General features: G+C 40.0%; 1 protein-coding gene across 1 annotated transcript in view; it reads left to right on the top strand.

Annotated features, from left to right (window-relative positions):
• lrmda (leucine rich melanocyte differentiation associated) overlaps positions 1 to 14,845 on the top strand; it is a 202,609-nt gene that overhangs the window by 171,715 nt on the left and 16,049 nt on the right. The window contains exon 6 of the mRNA XM_005914081.3: positions 2,151 to 2,235. Within this exon, the coding sequence (XP_005914143.1) occupies positions 2,151 to 2,235 (85 nt within the window). The remainder of the gene's footprint in view (positions 1 to 2,150; positions 2,236 to 14,845) is intronic.

Genomic DNA, 14,845 nt, shown 5'->3' with positions numbered 1-14,845 from the left:
GTGCTCCCTTGTTCTCATCCAGCACCCCCTATATCATCTGCGGGTGGTGCTGTTAATAATGTGGCAACCCGGAAGATTAATTGTGGCCGAGCATCAGGATTAGGAGGGGATTTTTGTGGGCCAAGCAGGCCTAAAGGGGCCCAGGCTTGTGATCTTTCATGCAGACCAGGAAATGAGGCAAGCAGGGGGCGCAACTCTATGGTGGCCCAGACATGCACAAAGGTAGATCAGACAGCTCACAATTCCCGTCTTAATGCCTGAGTCGCTTGTTTCTTTTCCTATGAAGTGACATAGACGAACACTGAGTGTGTTTGTACTGATCGGTAATATGAGTTGCAAACCAAAATGGCAAAATTCAAAGATAGGAAAACGCTAAATGAACCTTGATACATGTCTCAAAAATGAGATGGGTGGTGATCATTTTGCTGTAGGATCTTTAGTCTCAGTCCAATATTTGTTTTGCTAGCTCAATGCTATAAATACCCAACTATTTTCCTTACATGTCAGGTGACAGTAGTTACTGAGTCCAATGTGTTCATATTTTTAGTTCTTTTACTTCATAAATGTACATCGCAGAAGCAGGGGGGGGTGATCTGTGACATTTCTTAGGAGGTTTTAGCAGCAGGTCTGCTGTCAAAACTATATTCTTCTTTTAAGCACTTTTTTTTTTTTCCCAAAAGCTGACTCTCCAGCATACATGAAGCAAGGCCTTTAAAATAGGCGCATTTTGTCTTCTTTTTTTTCCTTGGTATAATATGAGACACATGCTGGCCAGACCTTAATGCCTTTCAGAGATGCTATCTGAAAGCACATTATGTGATCGTTTTCAGTTCACATTGCTCTCTTTGCCGATGAAGAATATGGTTCCATTTAACAGTGCAGACCATTCCATTTCTCAAGGTTATGCATGGGCATGTAGAGGAACAACAATAAAAGTGGGAAAAATGCAGCTCCAAGCCATCTCTAATATGTATTTGTCAGTTGAGTCTCTTGCTATGATTAAAGGCCTAGTGAATTCCTTCCTGCAAGAAAGGAAAGTATTTCTGCAAAGGCATCAGATATCGCTGTGTCATGATAAACTGCCTGCTCCGCTAGCTAAAAGGCTAAGGTGGAAAAAAAGAGAATGTTTTGGACCTTGAAAGTGCACCAAAAGAATAACAACACACAAGCTGTTGACCCGTGTGGGAATACTGTCTCATGACATAGAGGCCACTGTTTTCTCTTTGTCCCAAACCCGCATTCATCACACGCGTTTAGCCTGAACCTCTGACTGTGCTCACAGTCAGAGGTTCAGTCCAGTTTTGCAGCTAAGAATGTATGAAAAAAAATCACATTTCAGTTGTAGGACAATAAATAAGATAAAGAAGTTGAACAAAGAGAAGTATGTATCATGTAATTTGCATTCACACTTTCTAGTGTCAAAAGGTTATTTCGTCTGATTTTATATTACCCTCATGTTACTGTTGTACTTTGCATGTTCAGAGGTCATATCTGGGTGAATGTTAAAACCTCCCTATTAGGTTATACTATAAATCAGGTGTCATCAGGTCATCTCATAGACTTCATTAGAAAAGTTGTTTTGGTCTCTGGTTTGAAGATTATATTTATGAAGCCTAATGTGTTTGTTGCATTTAAACGTGTCACATCAACAAATTGTGATTTTTACAAAGATTGAATCACTTTCTGTACAGGTGTATCAGTACAGATGTAAGACAGACACCGAGATCTGTTCGCATAATATACCACATAGCAATCTATTTGATTTGTCAGATAATTCCATTATAAATGAGTCGACTCCATGAACAGGGTTTAAAGGTCCAGTTTGGGGATTCCAATTAGCAGCAATCTCACCCAGAGGTCAGCAAGCAGCTATAGAGAAATGACTGACACTCAAAGCAAGCCCTTAATCTTAGTATAATATAAACGGATAAGTTAAATTAGGAAAACACCACTGAAGGTGATTAATCCATGCTGTTAAAACCTTGTCCCTATGAGAAGATTTTTTTTTGTCATAAAATGTAAATAAAATAAAATGAACTTTAGAACAAAGACTGCCACATGGCATTATTTTTTAACCATGTGGCAGTGGTTTGCTGCTTGCTTGCTATAACTTTATAGCTAATTCTTTTTCTACATTCCTTTTCTGCTAGTCACTTAATGAGGCTGGATCAGAGAGCCATCCACTGCCCTATTCGCCTCTACCGCGAGGATCCAGAGATCCCATGACCCACAAAGGTAAGAAAAATATTTATTTTCTTCAAAATTAAGAAGAAACATTGAGATCCTGGTTCTATAGATTATGTAAATGAGTCATAACGCTAACAGCAGCAGAGAGTGGGAATCTATTGAACTTGAAACTGAGTTGAAGTTATCTATTCTTATTGATCTCTTCTCATCTGTGTGATGTGTTGATAGTGGGAATAAATCTGAGTAATCTCAGCTAACTCTGATCTGAGTGTAAGCGTGGGAGCATGCAGTACATACACAGAATGAAGCATCCTTGATCTGTTGATACTAGACATTGATTAGGCCTCATATTGACCCAGTGTAGTATGTTGATGTAATTATGTAGCAACTTCTTAACATCAAACACTGCACTCTAGAAAGAATACAACACATTCATTAAAACGATACACTGCTCTAAATTAATGGCGAAGGCCACCTACTGCTTTTGTACCAGATACTCAGCTGAGACTTTAAGAAAAAAAAAGTTAAGTTCAATATTATTATACGTATCATACCCACAGGTCATTATCCCGTAATCAGCTGAAATGATTTACTGCAACCAAAATTAACTAATTCAATTCATTCCACTTGCTTTTTTTTTTTTTTTGCATGAATTCACAACAAAAGTAACATCAAGGTGTTTTATATTGTAAGGTAAAGACCCTACAGTAATACAGAAATAACCCAACAATGACACCCTATGAGCAAGCACTTGGTGACAGTGGGAAGGAAAAACTCCCTTTTAACAGGAACAAACCTTCAGCAGAACCAGCCTCAGGGAGGGTGACTCATCTGCCGTGACCGGTTGAAGGTAAAGTGAGGAAAACCAAATGTGCATTTTAGTCAGTTCGTTTGACAATTTAGTGGTTTTCTTAATAATTAAACTGAATTAAATAAAGATAAGATAAGATAGAACTTTATTAATCCCTCGGGTGGGTTCCTCTGGGAAATTCGATTTCCAAAAAGCACAGCACCGACAGAAGTTACAGTTATAGAATATTATATATATATATATACACACACATACACACACATATAAATACAGAGACAAATATAAATAAAATATACGAAGGGGATAAATAGAATAAATAGGAATAAAAAAAAAATACAAGTGAATTGCACATTTCAAGGAAGTGAATTAAAGGAAGTGAATATATTTTATTTTAATACCACCAGAAACAAAAGTAAAATTCTTAAAATGCCCTCTATACACACATTCCACCTATTAACATAAAGTAACATAAACAGAACCTATGCTTCAGCCACAGTTCCAGAGATGAGCAGTCTCTCCCAGCATATGTACAACATATGGAGGTGGAAGACCATTTAAGGCTTTAAATGCAAACGGTAGCACTGTATACTGGATTCTGTAGTGCAAAGGAAGCCAGTGTCAGTAATGCAATCTCTCTCTTTTTTTCTTTCAGTCAGTAATTGTCTGCTGCATTTTTGGACTAATTTTAAACAAGCAAGAAACGATTTACTAACTCCAGTATACTGTGCATAACAATAGTCCAGTCTACATGTAACAAAAGCATGCAGAAAACTTCAGAGCTGATGGTTTTAGACAAGATTTTAGTCCGTGTCAAATTTGTGTCAAGGATTTTAAACCTGTGTTTTAAAGTGGGTAAGGAGCCCAGGTTATGCGTCAACCTAGTTCATAGTGGAGGGCCTAACGATACGGCTTCTGTTTTGGATTCATTTGACTGTAAAAACTGTGGGATGTTTCTATATCCAAGATGCAGACAGTGGGCCTTCATATGATGCAATAAGAGGACACGTGCTGATAGTTTAATAATAAAGATCATTTTTGTCTTGCAAAAGAAAATAAACATGCAAAGCAGTGTCTTCTATTTTCCAAATTCATGTTTATATATAGACTTTTTGGAAACCCAGATTTAAGTAAGCCTGACTCTTGGACTTGGCTTTGTGGAGTTGTTTAAAGCAGAATTAACAGATAAGTTTGGCTTAATAAGTACCCTATTTCAGGGTTCAGGGTAGTTAACTATTACTTCATGCTTTAGATGATGTCACATTGCAAAATATTTGTGATGAGCTGACAACCACTATAGTAGCATTACTTATCAGTTGCGAGTGCTTCTAGGCTAATATACAGTAGAGTAGACCTCCATCCACATTAATGGTGCCAAGGACAGATCTATGTCATGAAAGCCAGGATGGTGGCAGCTCTCATTGGAAGTAAGGACAGAAAGAGCCTTGTGCTTTGTCAAAATCAGACCTGGCTAAGAACAACTCATTTAAAGGTGAGGGGACCTGCCACATGAAATATTTCTCCCCTCTGACTGAGATCAGAGTAACAGTGACAGTCTCCATTTGTTATTTTTATGATGCGGCGCTGCAGCCTTAGATAACACAGCCCTCGTCTTCGCCCTTCACCTCCTCTTCGTGTCCCTGCCTCGTCGAGCCCCTACCCCCGCTCTTATTTTTTTCTTTCCCCCCGTTTATTTGCTCTTCTCAAACACAGTTGAGTTTTCTCTATGTGTGGGAAACGGTCACAGTAACTCCTCAGTCAAAGAGAACAAAGTGGTGACAAAGCAGCGCTACAACAAACAGAATGGTTGAGACAGTAATTCCACACAAATGCGTGCTGAGGTAAATTCAGTATATGAACAAAAGCGCTGAAACAATGCGCTGCATAATTTTGTGCAAATCACTGCAGAACTCTTGTTTCAACACACACGGTAAATTAAACAAATCGCTACATGTTTGTTCAAAATTTGTTGCAAAAGTAAGCCACTCTGGTCTTACTCTGTATCGTGCTTTTCCCACTGCAACTGCTGCTTCTTGTGCCATGTGATTAGCCTGTTTGCTTTATGCTTTAATCTTGAGAATCACGATCAATACTTGAATAAAAAATGCACTTCAACAGCTTTGGCTTTTTAAAGTACACATTATGCGGTATGTGATTGTGACAGTAGTTGTTTGGGTTAATGGTGTAGTCTTTTTAATAGAGAGGCAAGCGGGAGGCTGTTTGGTTTTATCCGGACTCCAGAAATAGCGGCCATATCAGCAGCGTATCTGAGATCGCTCCGACGGTGTCTCAGAAACACTCCGCCTTACCTCCCTTGAACCCCCTGCACCTAACTACTCCACCGTGTTACCTGTTTGAAAGCCCCAGAGTCTGGTTGGCAGAGGTAATTACAGCAGCTAGGAGCTCCCAATGGAAGGCAGCACTGGCAGGTCACTGCCCAGGGACAGAGGGGTGGAAACTGTGCTCCTGTCTTGGTTGGTGAAGGACACGGAGTAAAACAAGGTAGCAGAGAGAAGAGCAGGGGAGAGTAGTGAAAAAACATTTGCTGCTGTGGTAGTGAAATCTAAGTCGTAATTTCATAGACATCTGACAGCAGACAGAGAGGAAAGTAGGGGGAAAAGGACGGGGAAATCAGGAAGAGGGGCAGCTTTAAACAGTGAAAGGAGATGAGACTTCAGAATGAGAGGAAACTAGACAAAAGGCAAAGTGAAGGAGGATAGTGCGCGGCTCTAGTGTGTCTTGGCGAAGGCGTGACACAGAGTGGAGTACATAGTCTGGCAGAGGGGCCCGAGGATCGTCCACTACTGTCACCTTAGCTCTAACTCTCAGTGCTGGTCCAACTGTCAGCTCGACTCTGAATCTAACAATCCAAGATGGAGTCTCAGTGTAAAGTATAGTTTGCCTTCATGAAGACTGGTCTATACTACACTATTACACAGCCAATTACACGATGCAGTCTTGTGTCTTACTGTGAAGATGTATCATTTCAGCCTGGAAAAGAAAAAAAAATGTGCTGAGTTATTTATTACCACCTTGTCTTTTTCTTGAGGTGGCACATTTTGAAGTCAGATTTACATGTTGATTTCATAGATCTAATTATAGCTGTAGTTAAGAGGTATGTATTTTTTAAAAAAAGTAAGGCTTGAGACTTGATTGATGTATCCGTGTGCACAGAAGAAATTTTAATGAACTGCCTTTCATTTCCTTTGTATAATTCAATAAATATGCCAGACACTAGAAGCTGCTTTTTCACATGTATCAGATTAAATCTGATTGGGCCATCCTTCAGCAGTGACAGCTGTAAATGAAGGGGATGTCTCTGTACAAGCCGAGTAAATAGATCAAGAAAAAAAGCCCCACCTGGTATCTGCCTTACAGTATGAGCCCTGGGCCCTTTTAATCTCGCTTTTCTGGGCCTGCTTCCAGCTACTTTGTATGTATGTAACTTAAATGGTGCACAACTGTTATTAAAATCCCCAGAGGAAAGCAGCCTTCAAAGAAAAAAAAACCCCTCCTTTCTGATGATACCCATGGGGCACCTCGCATTTGTTTAGAAGTTCGCTTTTGTTACATGTCGAGGTGATCTGCACTGCAGCTCCTGCTACAATCCCCACAGCTCCCTCGGCACTCCTCCCCGAAATGGAGCAACGGGAACAGATCCAAGCTAAGAGTAAACTGTTTTACAGTTGCTGCACAACAAATAAACAAACATCTGGAAGCATTCAGAGTGGCCCATTAGAAGGGCTCTGGGCTTTGCCAAAAAGGGGTAAATGATGAGGAATGGGCTGTCGAGAGGCTGGTGGAGACAGGGGAGAGGCCAGATGACAGAGCTGTGGGTGCTAAGCACTGCCTTTTAGAGCTCAGCTGGGCTCAGAGAGATCTACACCTGCTGCTATCTCCTCCTCCCCTCCTCTCCTCCATCAGACATCTGGATGGGATACATGACTAATGGATGACTAAACTGCTAGTGTTGAAACTTAGCTGTTGTCATTATGAAGGAAAAGGTTGTTTGTTTGACTGATGACTTAATGTCCTCTGTACAACACACTTGGTAAAAGTAAAAATCAGTTTGACGGCTTTAAAATGAAAAAAATAGATATACCCCGATGTCTGTTTATCGTTGTTTGTGTAATAACCAGAGCTGATTGTATCTTCTATAAGTGCTTAGATTAGATGCTGTTGTGAATGCAAATCTGTTTTGAAAACATGTTCCGCTGATTATGAAATTGCTTCCTAAATTAACTGGCATTACATCAGACATCTGTTTCTTAACCCCGTAGGTTTTTCTGCACCGAGCTGTTTTTTCCGTGCTTATCTTGAGTGATAACTTAGTTCTGGTCGATGTCAATCTGTAGATAGAATGACGACTCTGCTCTTTCAGCTGACAGTCCTTCCATTCTGGTTTGGGCCACATGTTCCGAAAGTATGGAAACATCCTCTCTGGAACTTAGTGAGAAAACACAGAGCAAAGCTTTGACGTTTCCCATTAGACATACGTGCTCTGCAAGACATTTCACTCAGTCCCGTAATGATTATACCAGGACAATCTGTCCCCTGATAAACATCACTCTTAAACACAAAGACTTGCTTTGGCCCCCACACAACTAAAATGAGCCACATGGAAAGGGAAAAGTGTAATCTTTTCCTCAAGACTGTCCCAGAGAGTCCTTTGCAGAGCTGCTTTCTATAAACTTTTGTAATAAACCAAACAAAATTTGAAGTGTGCATTCAACATCAATGAGAAGGGACAGATGATGAAATGCTGTTACAGAGAGTGATATATATACACACAGTGAGCTGGCAGCTATATACCGAGCCTCTGCACCAAACTCTAAAAAGTAAATTAACAAAGTAAAGACATGGCCTTCTTCCCGGGTACTGACTTCATAAAAGTGTTTCCCAAGCACTCGTCACTTCATGAAGGTTTTATTTCTCTGCAGTGTCTGCCAGTTGGTGAGCTGATGAGGTGTCTTAAGTTTAGTGTGTAATGACTGGGTGTCCTGTTGCCATCTCGGAAGTTGTCATGTAAATCAAAATCCAGCTACAAAACTGACACAGTCGAACAGATGTTCCCCTTTGTTTAAATGACCATGCACAGTGTTAGCCTCGGGAGCTACTTGGACAGATAATGTCGAAATGTAAGATATTGTACCGTGGTGCTGCGATGCAAATTTTCTAGAAGTACTTGCATGGCGTAACTTTGTGCTGAACATTGGGGGGGTCAAGATCTCTGTCTAAATAAATAAATAAATCTGGGTAAATTCCCAGATGATTAAACATGCAACTATTTTGCTGGCAATACCTGAAATGAGTAATCAACAGCCTATTTATGCAAGTTAATTCTTAATTTCATTAGGGGGGTTATATTGGTTGGATCTGATTATTGGGGGTGGTGGTCATAACCCCCCTAACACCCCTGGAAATTACGCCCCTGAGTACTTGCTATATTTCATCTCAAATATAGCTAAACAGCTAAAACTAGCCTTCGATTTATACATTACATAGTAACGCTTATAATTTGCTCACAATGTAATACAGTGTTCTCTACTTATTAGGCTAAAATTTATCTTACGATATTAAAAGACAAAAGGAAAAACTACATGTGTATTTATTGTGTGATTTGGTGCTATATAAATAAAATTGAATTGAATTGAATATTTATCAGTAATAATATTCTATTTAAAAAGGCACAACATTACGTGTACCCCTTTGAATGTTGTAATTTAACAAAATAAATACCTTTTAATACATTTTCCTGTTAAAAATGGCTCTTTACTTGTAGTTGGAAACAAAAAGTAAGTAGAAAAATGTGTCGTAAATGCTCGATATTTCTCTTTTTGCTTCTAAACGCGTATCAAATGTACAAGATTCTGAAAATTCCATCGCGGTCACATCAGTCTACTTTTTGGCAGCGAGGCTCCTGGTGTATATCACAGCATATCACAGTACTATATACTCCCCCTGAATAGGACAGGCTCTATTTCCTTTATCTGAGTCAGATGATGTGATATTATTCCTCCCAGGAGTGGATTGGCTCAGCAACATGAATATCCATTTAAGCCAGCCTATGGAGATGGATGAGGCGAGAGGGGACGAGGCAAACTGGGCCTGCAATCCCTCATCGCGGCTTCGCATTGCACAGCGCTGTCCGCATCCAAAGTGATGAGAGCTCATTTTTAGGAGGCAGGCCTGTCCTTGTTATTACTAGCCCTGGAAATCACCTCTACATTTTCTCCCTTAGAAGCAGGCTAGATTAAAATGCCAGGATAACCTCCTCAACTTCCATGACAGGCTTAACTGCCAAACTGTGACACGCCAGCTCTAAACTGCTTTGAGAAAGCTGCCTTCCACCAAGTGTCATTATCTCTCCGTTATCTGATGGCACTCCTCTCAGTGTGTGAATAATTCTGTTTGTGCAGGGTTTGGGGAAATGTCAGTGACACTATTGTTTTTACCTTGCCGTTTGATGTAGCTGGGAGAGTCTCCCGAGTGTCTTGAGTTCTTAAACTGATGTTGGGCGTATACAGGAGAAACTTTAAGTGGAAAGATAGTACTGTCAGCTTCTGAACTATTCCAAGATATTTGTTTGTTAGTTCCTTTAACTATTGGTATAAAAGTACACATTTCCCTCTCTGATATTCTGCCTTAATAAGGGTTGTTTCAGTCAAGTTAAAGTATTCTGGATTTGGTTTGTCTGAAGCGATTGAAGTGGTTTCATTATGATGCCACCAAGAGTTCACTAATGTTAGACAATTAATGTCACAAATTAATCTGCAATTTTTTAAAGCACCTGTTTTACTTTTTAATGAGTAAAAAAGCTAAGTCATACTTTCCACCCATCACTATTGAAATATGATTATTACAAGCTTTGAGCCACTTTCTCAGCAGCGGGAAAATATGGAGTCTCCTAAATCTTTATAGTCCGTGACTATTGCAGACAAACCTTTGTTATTTATGATGATAGAAACCCAACTGGGCTTACCCGTTAAAACTTTCTTAAGCACAAACAGACGTATGTTTCTTGGCTGCTTCCCTTAATATGTCAGAAGAATAGACAAGGACATGAGTTTCTGCCAAGCAGACCCAACCCTCGTGGAAAAATATACTGCAAGTCCTCTGGACCTTGGTTTACTTCCCAGTTGCACTGGTCATTCTCAGGAAGGTAGCAGAACATAAATCATCCAAAGTGGATAGGCCTGCAACAATCAACTCTGATTCTAATGCAACTACACTATTCATTTTCCACCATGATTTGTAGCTGTGGTTGGGGACAACTGAGATGTGGTCAGTGCTTTCAAGTCATACTTTCAGTCAGAAGTTGGAGCGGGTTTCTGGAGCCTTCATGGTTTCCAAAGGTGGGAGTCCATCATGGTAATTTAGGATGGGGGTTAGCTGCCAGATGGTTTTGGATATTTTTGCAGCAGGATGGATGTTGGGTCCACAAGCTTTCTTCTGTGTCAGTACCCCGTGAAACAAATTGCTCAGTGAGCAGGCTGAGTCTGTCTACTTGAGGGGGGCTCGCTACCCTTCATTCTGATGAATAGCTACTAACATTCAAGCAGATGGCCGACAACTTGTCATTCTAAAAGGGACAGGATCAGACCAGAACAATGCCTTGTAGCCTTGTAATTATTGCACGTTACCTGGGATGTTTAAACAGAGACACAAAACGTCTTATAGTTTGTATCAGCTAATATAAAACAATACAGTATTTGTTAAGTACACTTACCTTCTCAGTTTATGTGGCGTCATATATCTTAATCAGGGTGTTTTTTAATAAATTATATTTTAAGTCTGCTGTAGATGCTAATTCTAGGGTAACTGATCGCGCACGGTAATCATTCAAGATCAAAACATGCTTTAATGCAAGTCTGGTTAATGGCTCAAACAAATTAGATTCCAATTCACTCAGCAGCTAGTTTATCATGCTGTATGGCTTAACAGCTGTGCTACATCAGTGAAGCTTTCTGTCAGGAATCTTAACATAGCTATACACAACATGGAAATGCTAATATTTGGTGAAAGAAGAGGCCACACAGCAGCATAAGGTGAACTCTGGCTTGAGAATAGGTTCTGAAGTGCAATAAAACATTGATACGGCTAATGATCTTTTTTAAAATTTATCATATTGAGTATACAACAAAACTCAGCACAATTTCAAGCAATAAAAACAAGACTTCCACAGAGTGTTCCATATAGTACTGTGCAAAAGCCATCACTTTATTGAAAGATGTATACAAGGAAATACAGTATCTAAGGCAAAAACAGAGTTTGTACAACTCTAATGAGCTTGAAAGTCAATATTTGGTATGACTACCTTTATTCTTCACAGCCTTAACCCTCTAAAGCCCATCGATCGTATTTGATACACGTGTTTTTGTGAGTTTTTGAGATTTCTACATCATCAGCGTGACTTTTTTTTACCCTCAAAAAATGATGTAACACATTTCTAATGACTAAATTGCAAAACTATGGCTTATGTAGAAAATGTGATACAAATTAAAACTCATGCAGATTAAAATTTGATATATTTTTTACAAATTTTAAGGTTAAACAAACACTTCATTATCAAAAAAGTAAAGATTTCTGGCAGTTATTTCATGGTTGAGGTTTTAAAGGGTTAACTCTCTCAGGCAGGTGATGGAAAGTTCTTTTCATTTCTTCAGAATGAGTTCTCCAGGCTCCTTGAAGGACATTCAAAGCTCTTCTTTGGATGTTGGCTGCCTTCTGTTCCATTCTCTATCATGCTGGTACTTATAATGTGCACTATGTGAAAAATGAAGCTTTTCCCAGTCATCCACTTGGTATCTCCAGATGTTATTGCAATGATAAATTTTGACAACATCACTGGCTGAAATGTAGCCCCATAGCATGAGAAAGCCTCTACCACGTTTCAAAGTTGGCTTTAGAGACATACTATTGTACCTCTCTCTTGACCTCCTCTGTACATTTTGACATATTTCAAATTTGAATTCATCACTCCATAAGATCTGTCCAGACACACTGCACACCATACCAAGATACAGCATGTTTTTCTCATAGATCCAACTAAAGATATGGAAAAGAATTGTGTGTTTCTGCATCAGAATGCTTGGAACAAAGTTTCTAAAGATACAATTTCAATTTGGTTCCTTGATAGATCTGTTATGTATAGACACAACAAACCCTTTGAGATAGGTGCTTTTTTAGGTCAGTGTTAGGTGCGTCAACACACAAGAACCTGAACATGACGAGGTGCAAACACAAACTTTCAACAATCTTCAGAAAGCCTGAAGAACTGTTGGTCAAAACTACTTTTAAAAATGACCTCATACTCCTTTGAAGCAAAATATAAAGAAATATGGCGTAGGGAAATTCTCCCTTCTTTTCATTTTAACCAATGCATAACCAGATCCTAGCAGTGTAGTGATTAGAGTGGCACTCTTATTCACCGACATGGAACTGCAAAACTACAAAAATAATTCTCAAATTGTAATATAATTCAATTCGTCTTTAAAACTTTACGAACACTTGATATTTGTTAATAATAGAGGCCATCATTTTTAGAAAAGGAGTCCTTACCGTTTTACAGTAAGCCATGGTGGCCATTTAGAAGTCGGCCATCCTGGATACAACTTTTGTTTTTTCAACAGGAAGAGGGCCATGTGACACATCAAACTTATTGGTAATGTCACAAGAAAAACAATGGTGTGCTTGGTTTCAATGTAACTTTATTCTTTCATGAGTTATTTACAAGTTTCTGACCACTTATAAAATGTGTTCAATGTGCTGCCCATTGTGTTGGATTGTCAATGCAACCCTCTTCTCCCACTCTTCACACACTGATAGCAACACCGCAGGAGAAATGCCAGCACAGGCATCCAGTATCCGTAGTTTCAGGTGCTGCACATCTCGTATCTTCACACCATAGACAATTGCCTTCAGATGACCCAAAGATAAAAGTCTAAGGGGGTCAGATCGGGAGACCTTGGGGGCCATTCAACTGGCCCACGACGACCAATCCACTTTCCAGGAAACTGTTCATCTAGGAATGCTCGGACCTGGCACCCATAATGTGGTGGTGCACCATCTTGCTGGAAAAACTCAGGGAACGTGCCAGCTTCAGTGCATAAAGAGGGAAACACATCATCATGTAGCAATTTCAAATATCCAGTGGCCTTGAGGTTTCCATTGATGAAGAATGGACCCACTATCGTTGTACCCCATATACCACACCAAACCATCACTTTTGTTGTTCCAACAGTCTTGGAGGGATCCATCCAATGTGGGTTAGTGTCAGACCAATAGCGGTGGTTTTGTTTGTTAACTTCACCATTCACATAAAAGTTTGCCTCATCACTGAACAAAATCTTCTGCGTGAACTGAGGGTCCTGTTCCAATTTTTGTTTTGCCCATTCTGCAAATTCTGTGCGCCGATCTGGGTCATCCTCGTTGAGATGCTGCAGTAGCTGGAGTTTGTAAGGGTGCCATTTGTGAGTAGCTAATATCCGCCGAAGGGATGTTCGACTAATGCCACTCTCCAGTGACATGCGGCGAGTGCTACGCTGTGGGCTCTTGCTGAATGAAGCTAGGACAGCCACTGATGTTTCTTCATTAGTGACAGTTTTCTTGCGTCCACATTTTGGCAAATCCAACACTGAACCAGTTTCACGAAACTTAGCAAGCAGTTTGCTAACTGTAGCATGGGAGATGGGTGGTCTCGTAGGGTGTCTTGCATTGAAATCTGCTGCAATGACCCGGTTACTGCGTTCACCAGATATCAACACAATTTCGATCCGCTCCTCACGTGTTAACCTCTTCGACATGTCAATGGCTGTGAACAAAGAGAAACTTGTAAATAACTCATGAAAGAATAAAGTTACGTTGAAACCAAGCACACCATTGTTTTTCTTGTGACATTACCAATAAGTTTGATGTGTCACATGGCCCTCTTCCTATTGAAAAAAACAAAAGTTGTATCCAAGATGGCCGACTTCTAAATGGCCACCATGGTCACCACCCATCTTGAGGAGTTTGCCCCCTCACATATACTAATGTGCCACAAACAGGACTTTAATATCACCAACCATTCCCATGTTATTACGGTGTATCCATATAAATGGCCCACCCTGTATAATACAACAACTCCAGGTCTGCATGGATGCACTTTTCTCTTTCCTCTGGAGCATTATTTGTCCTGAAGCGTCATACACACACACAATGTCATTCCCAGGTACCCTCTATGCTCTGAGCTATTGTCGTGAAAAGAGCTGAACTCATCTGTCAATTATGGTAAGCTCCATTGGGCGATTGTCTAAACTGTTTTCTCACTCTCTGGATTCACTCTGCTGAATCCTGTGATTTATTTTCAACTGCCTAAGCATCAATACACAATTGGGAGACACTAAGCTGTGATGTCTGAACACAAACTATTGTCAGAGTATCAGCATAGCTCACATTAAGTGCCATTTAGATTATTCATTGCACTGGGCTGTGTGAAAACTGCTTGTAAAGAGAAGAGAAGGCCATTATCCCATATGCTGGGATTCCTGTGCTATGGATCTAAGCTTCTGTTTACTTCAGATTCACTCTCCAACTGAATGAACGGTGTCAAGGCTGAGCCAAAAACAGGCACAGATTTTGTGCCCCGCCTTGAAGTCCATAAGGTCAACTGGATATGAATGTCAGTGCTATTTTGTAGAACTGACATGCATTTTATCTCTTTTAAAATATAAAAGGGGCCCTAGGTTACAGGAAGTAGTGGGTTTTATGGTTTGCACAGGCTTCAACATCTCAGCTCAACCAGAATGAAAAGAGCAGGGTCACTGAAATGCTAGGAAGTCCAAAACAACCTTTTAATCTGTCACATTC

This window comes from Haplochromis burtoni, unplaced genomic scaffold (genome assembly GCF_018398535.1).
Source record: "Haplochromis burtoni strain Fernald_Lab_line unplaced genomic scaffold, NCSU_Asbu1 Contig_7, whole genome shotgun sequence".
Classification (NCBI taxonomy): domain Eukaryota; kingdom Metazoa; phylum Chordata; class Actinopteri; order Cichliformes; family Cichlidae; genus Haplochromis; species Haplochromis burtoni.
The sequence above is the reverse complement of the archived record's forward strand: the minus strand, read 5'-3'. Positions and strand labels throughout refer to the sequence as shown.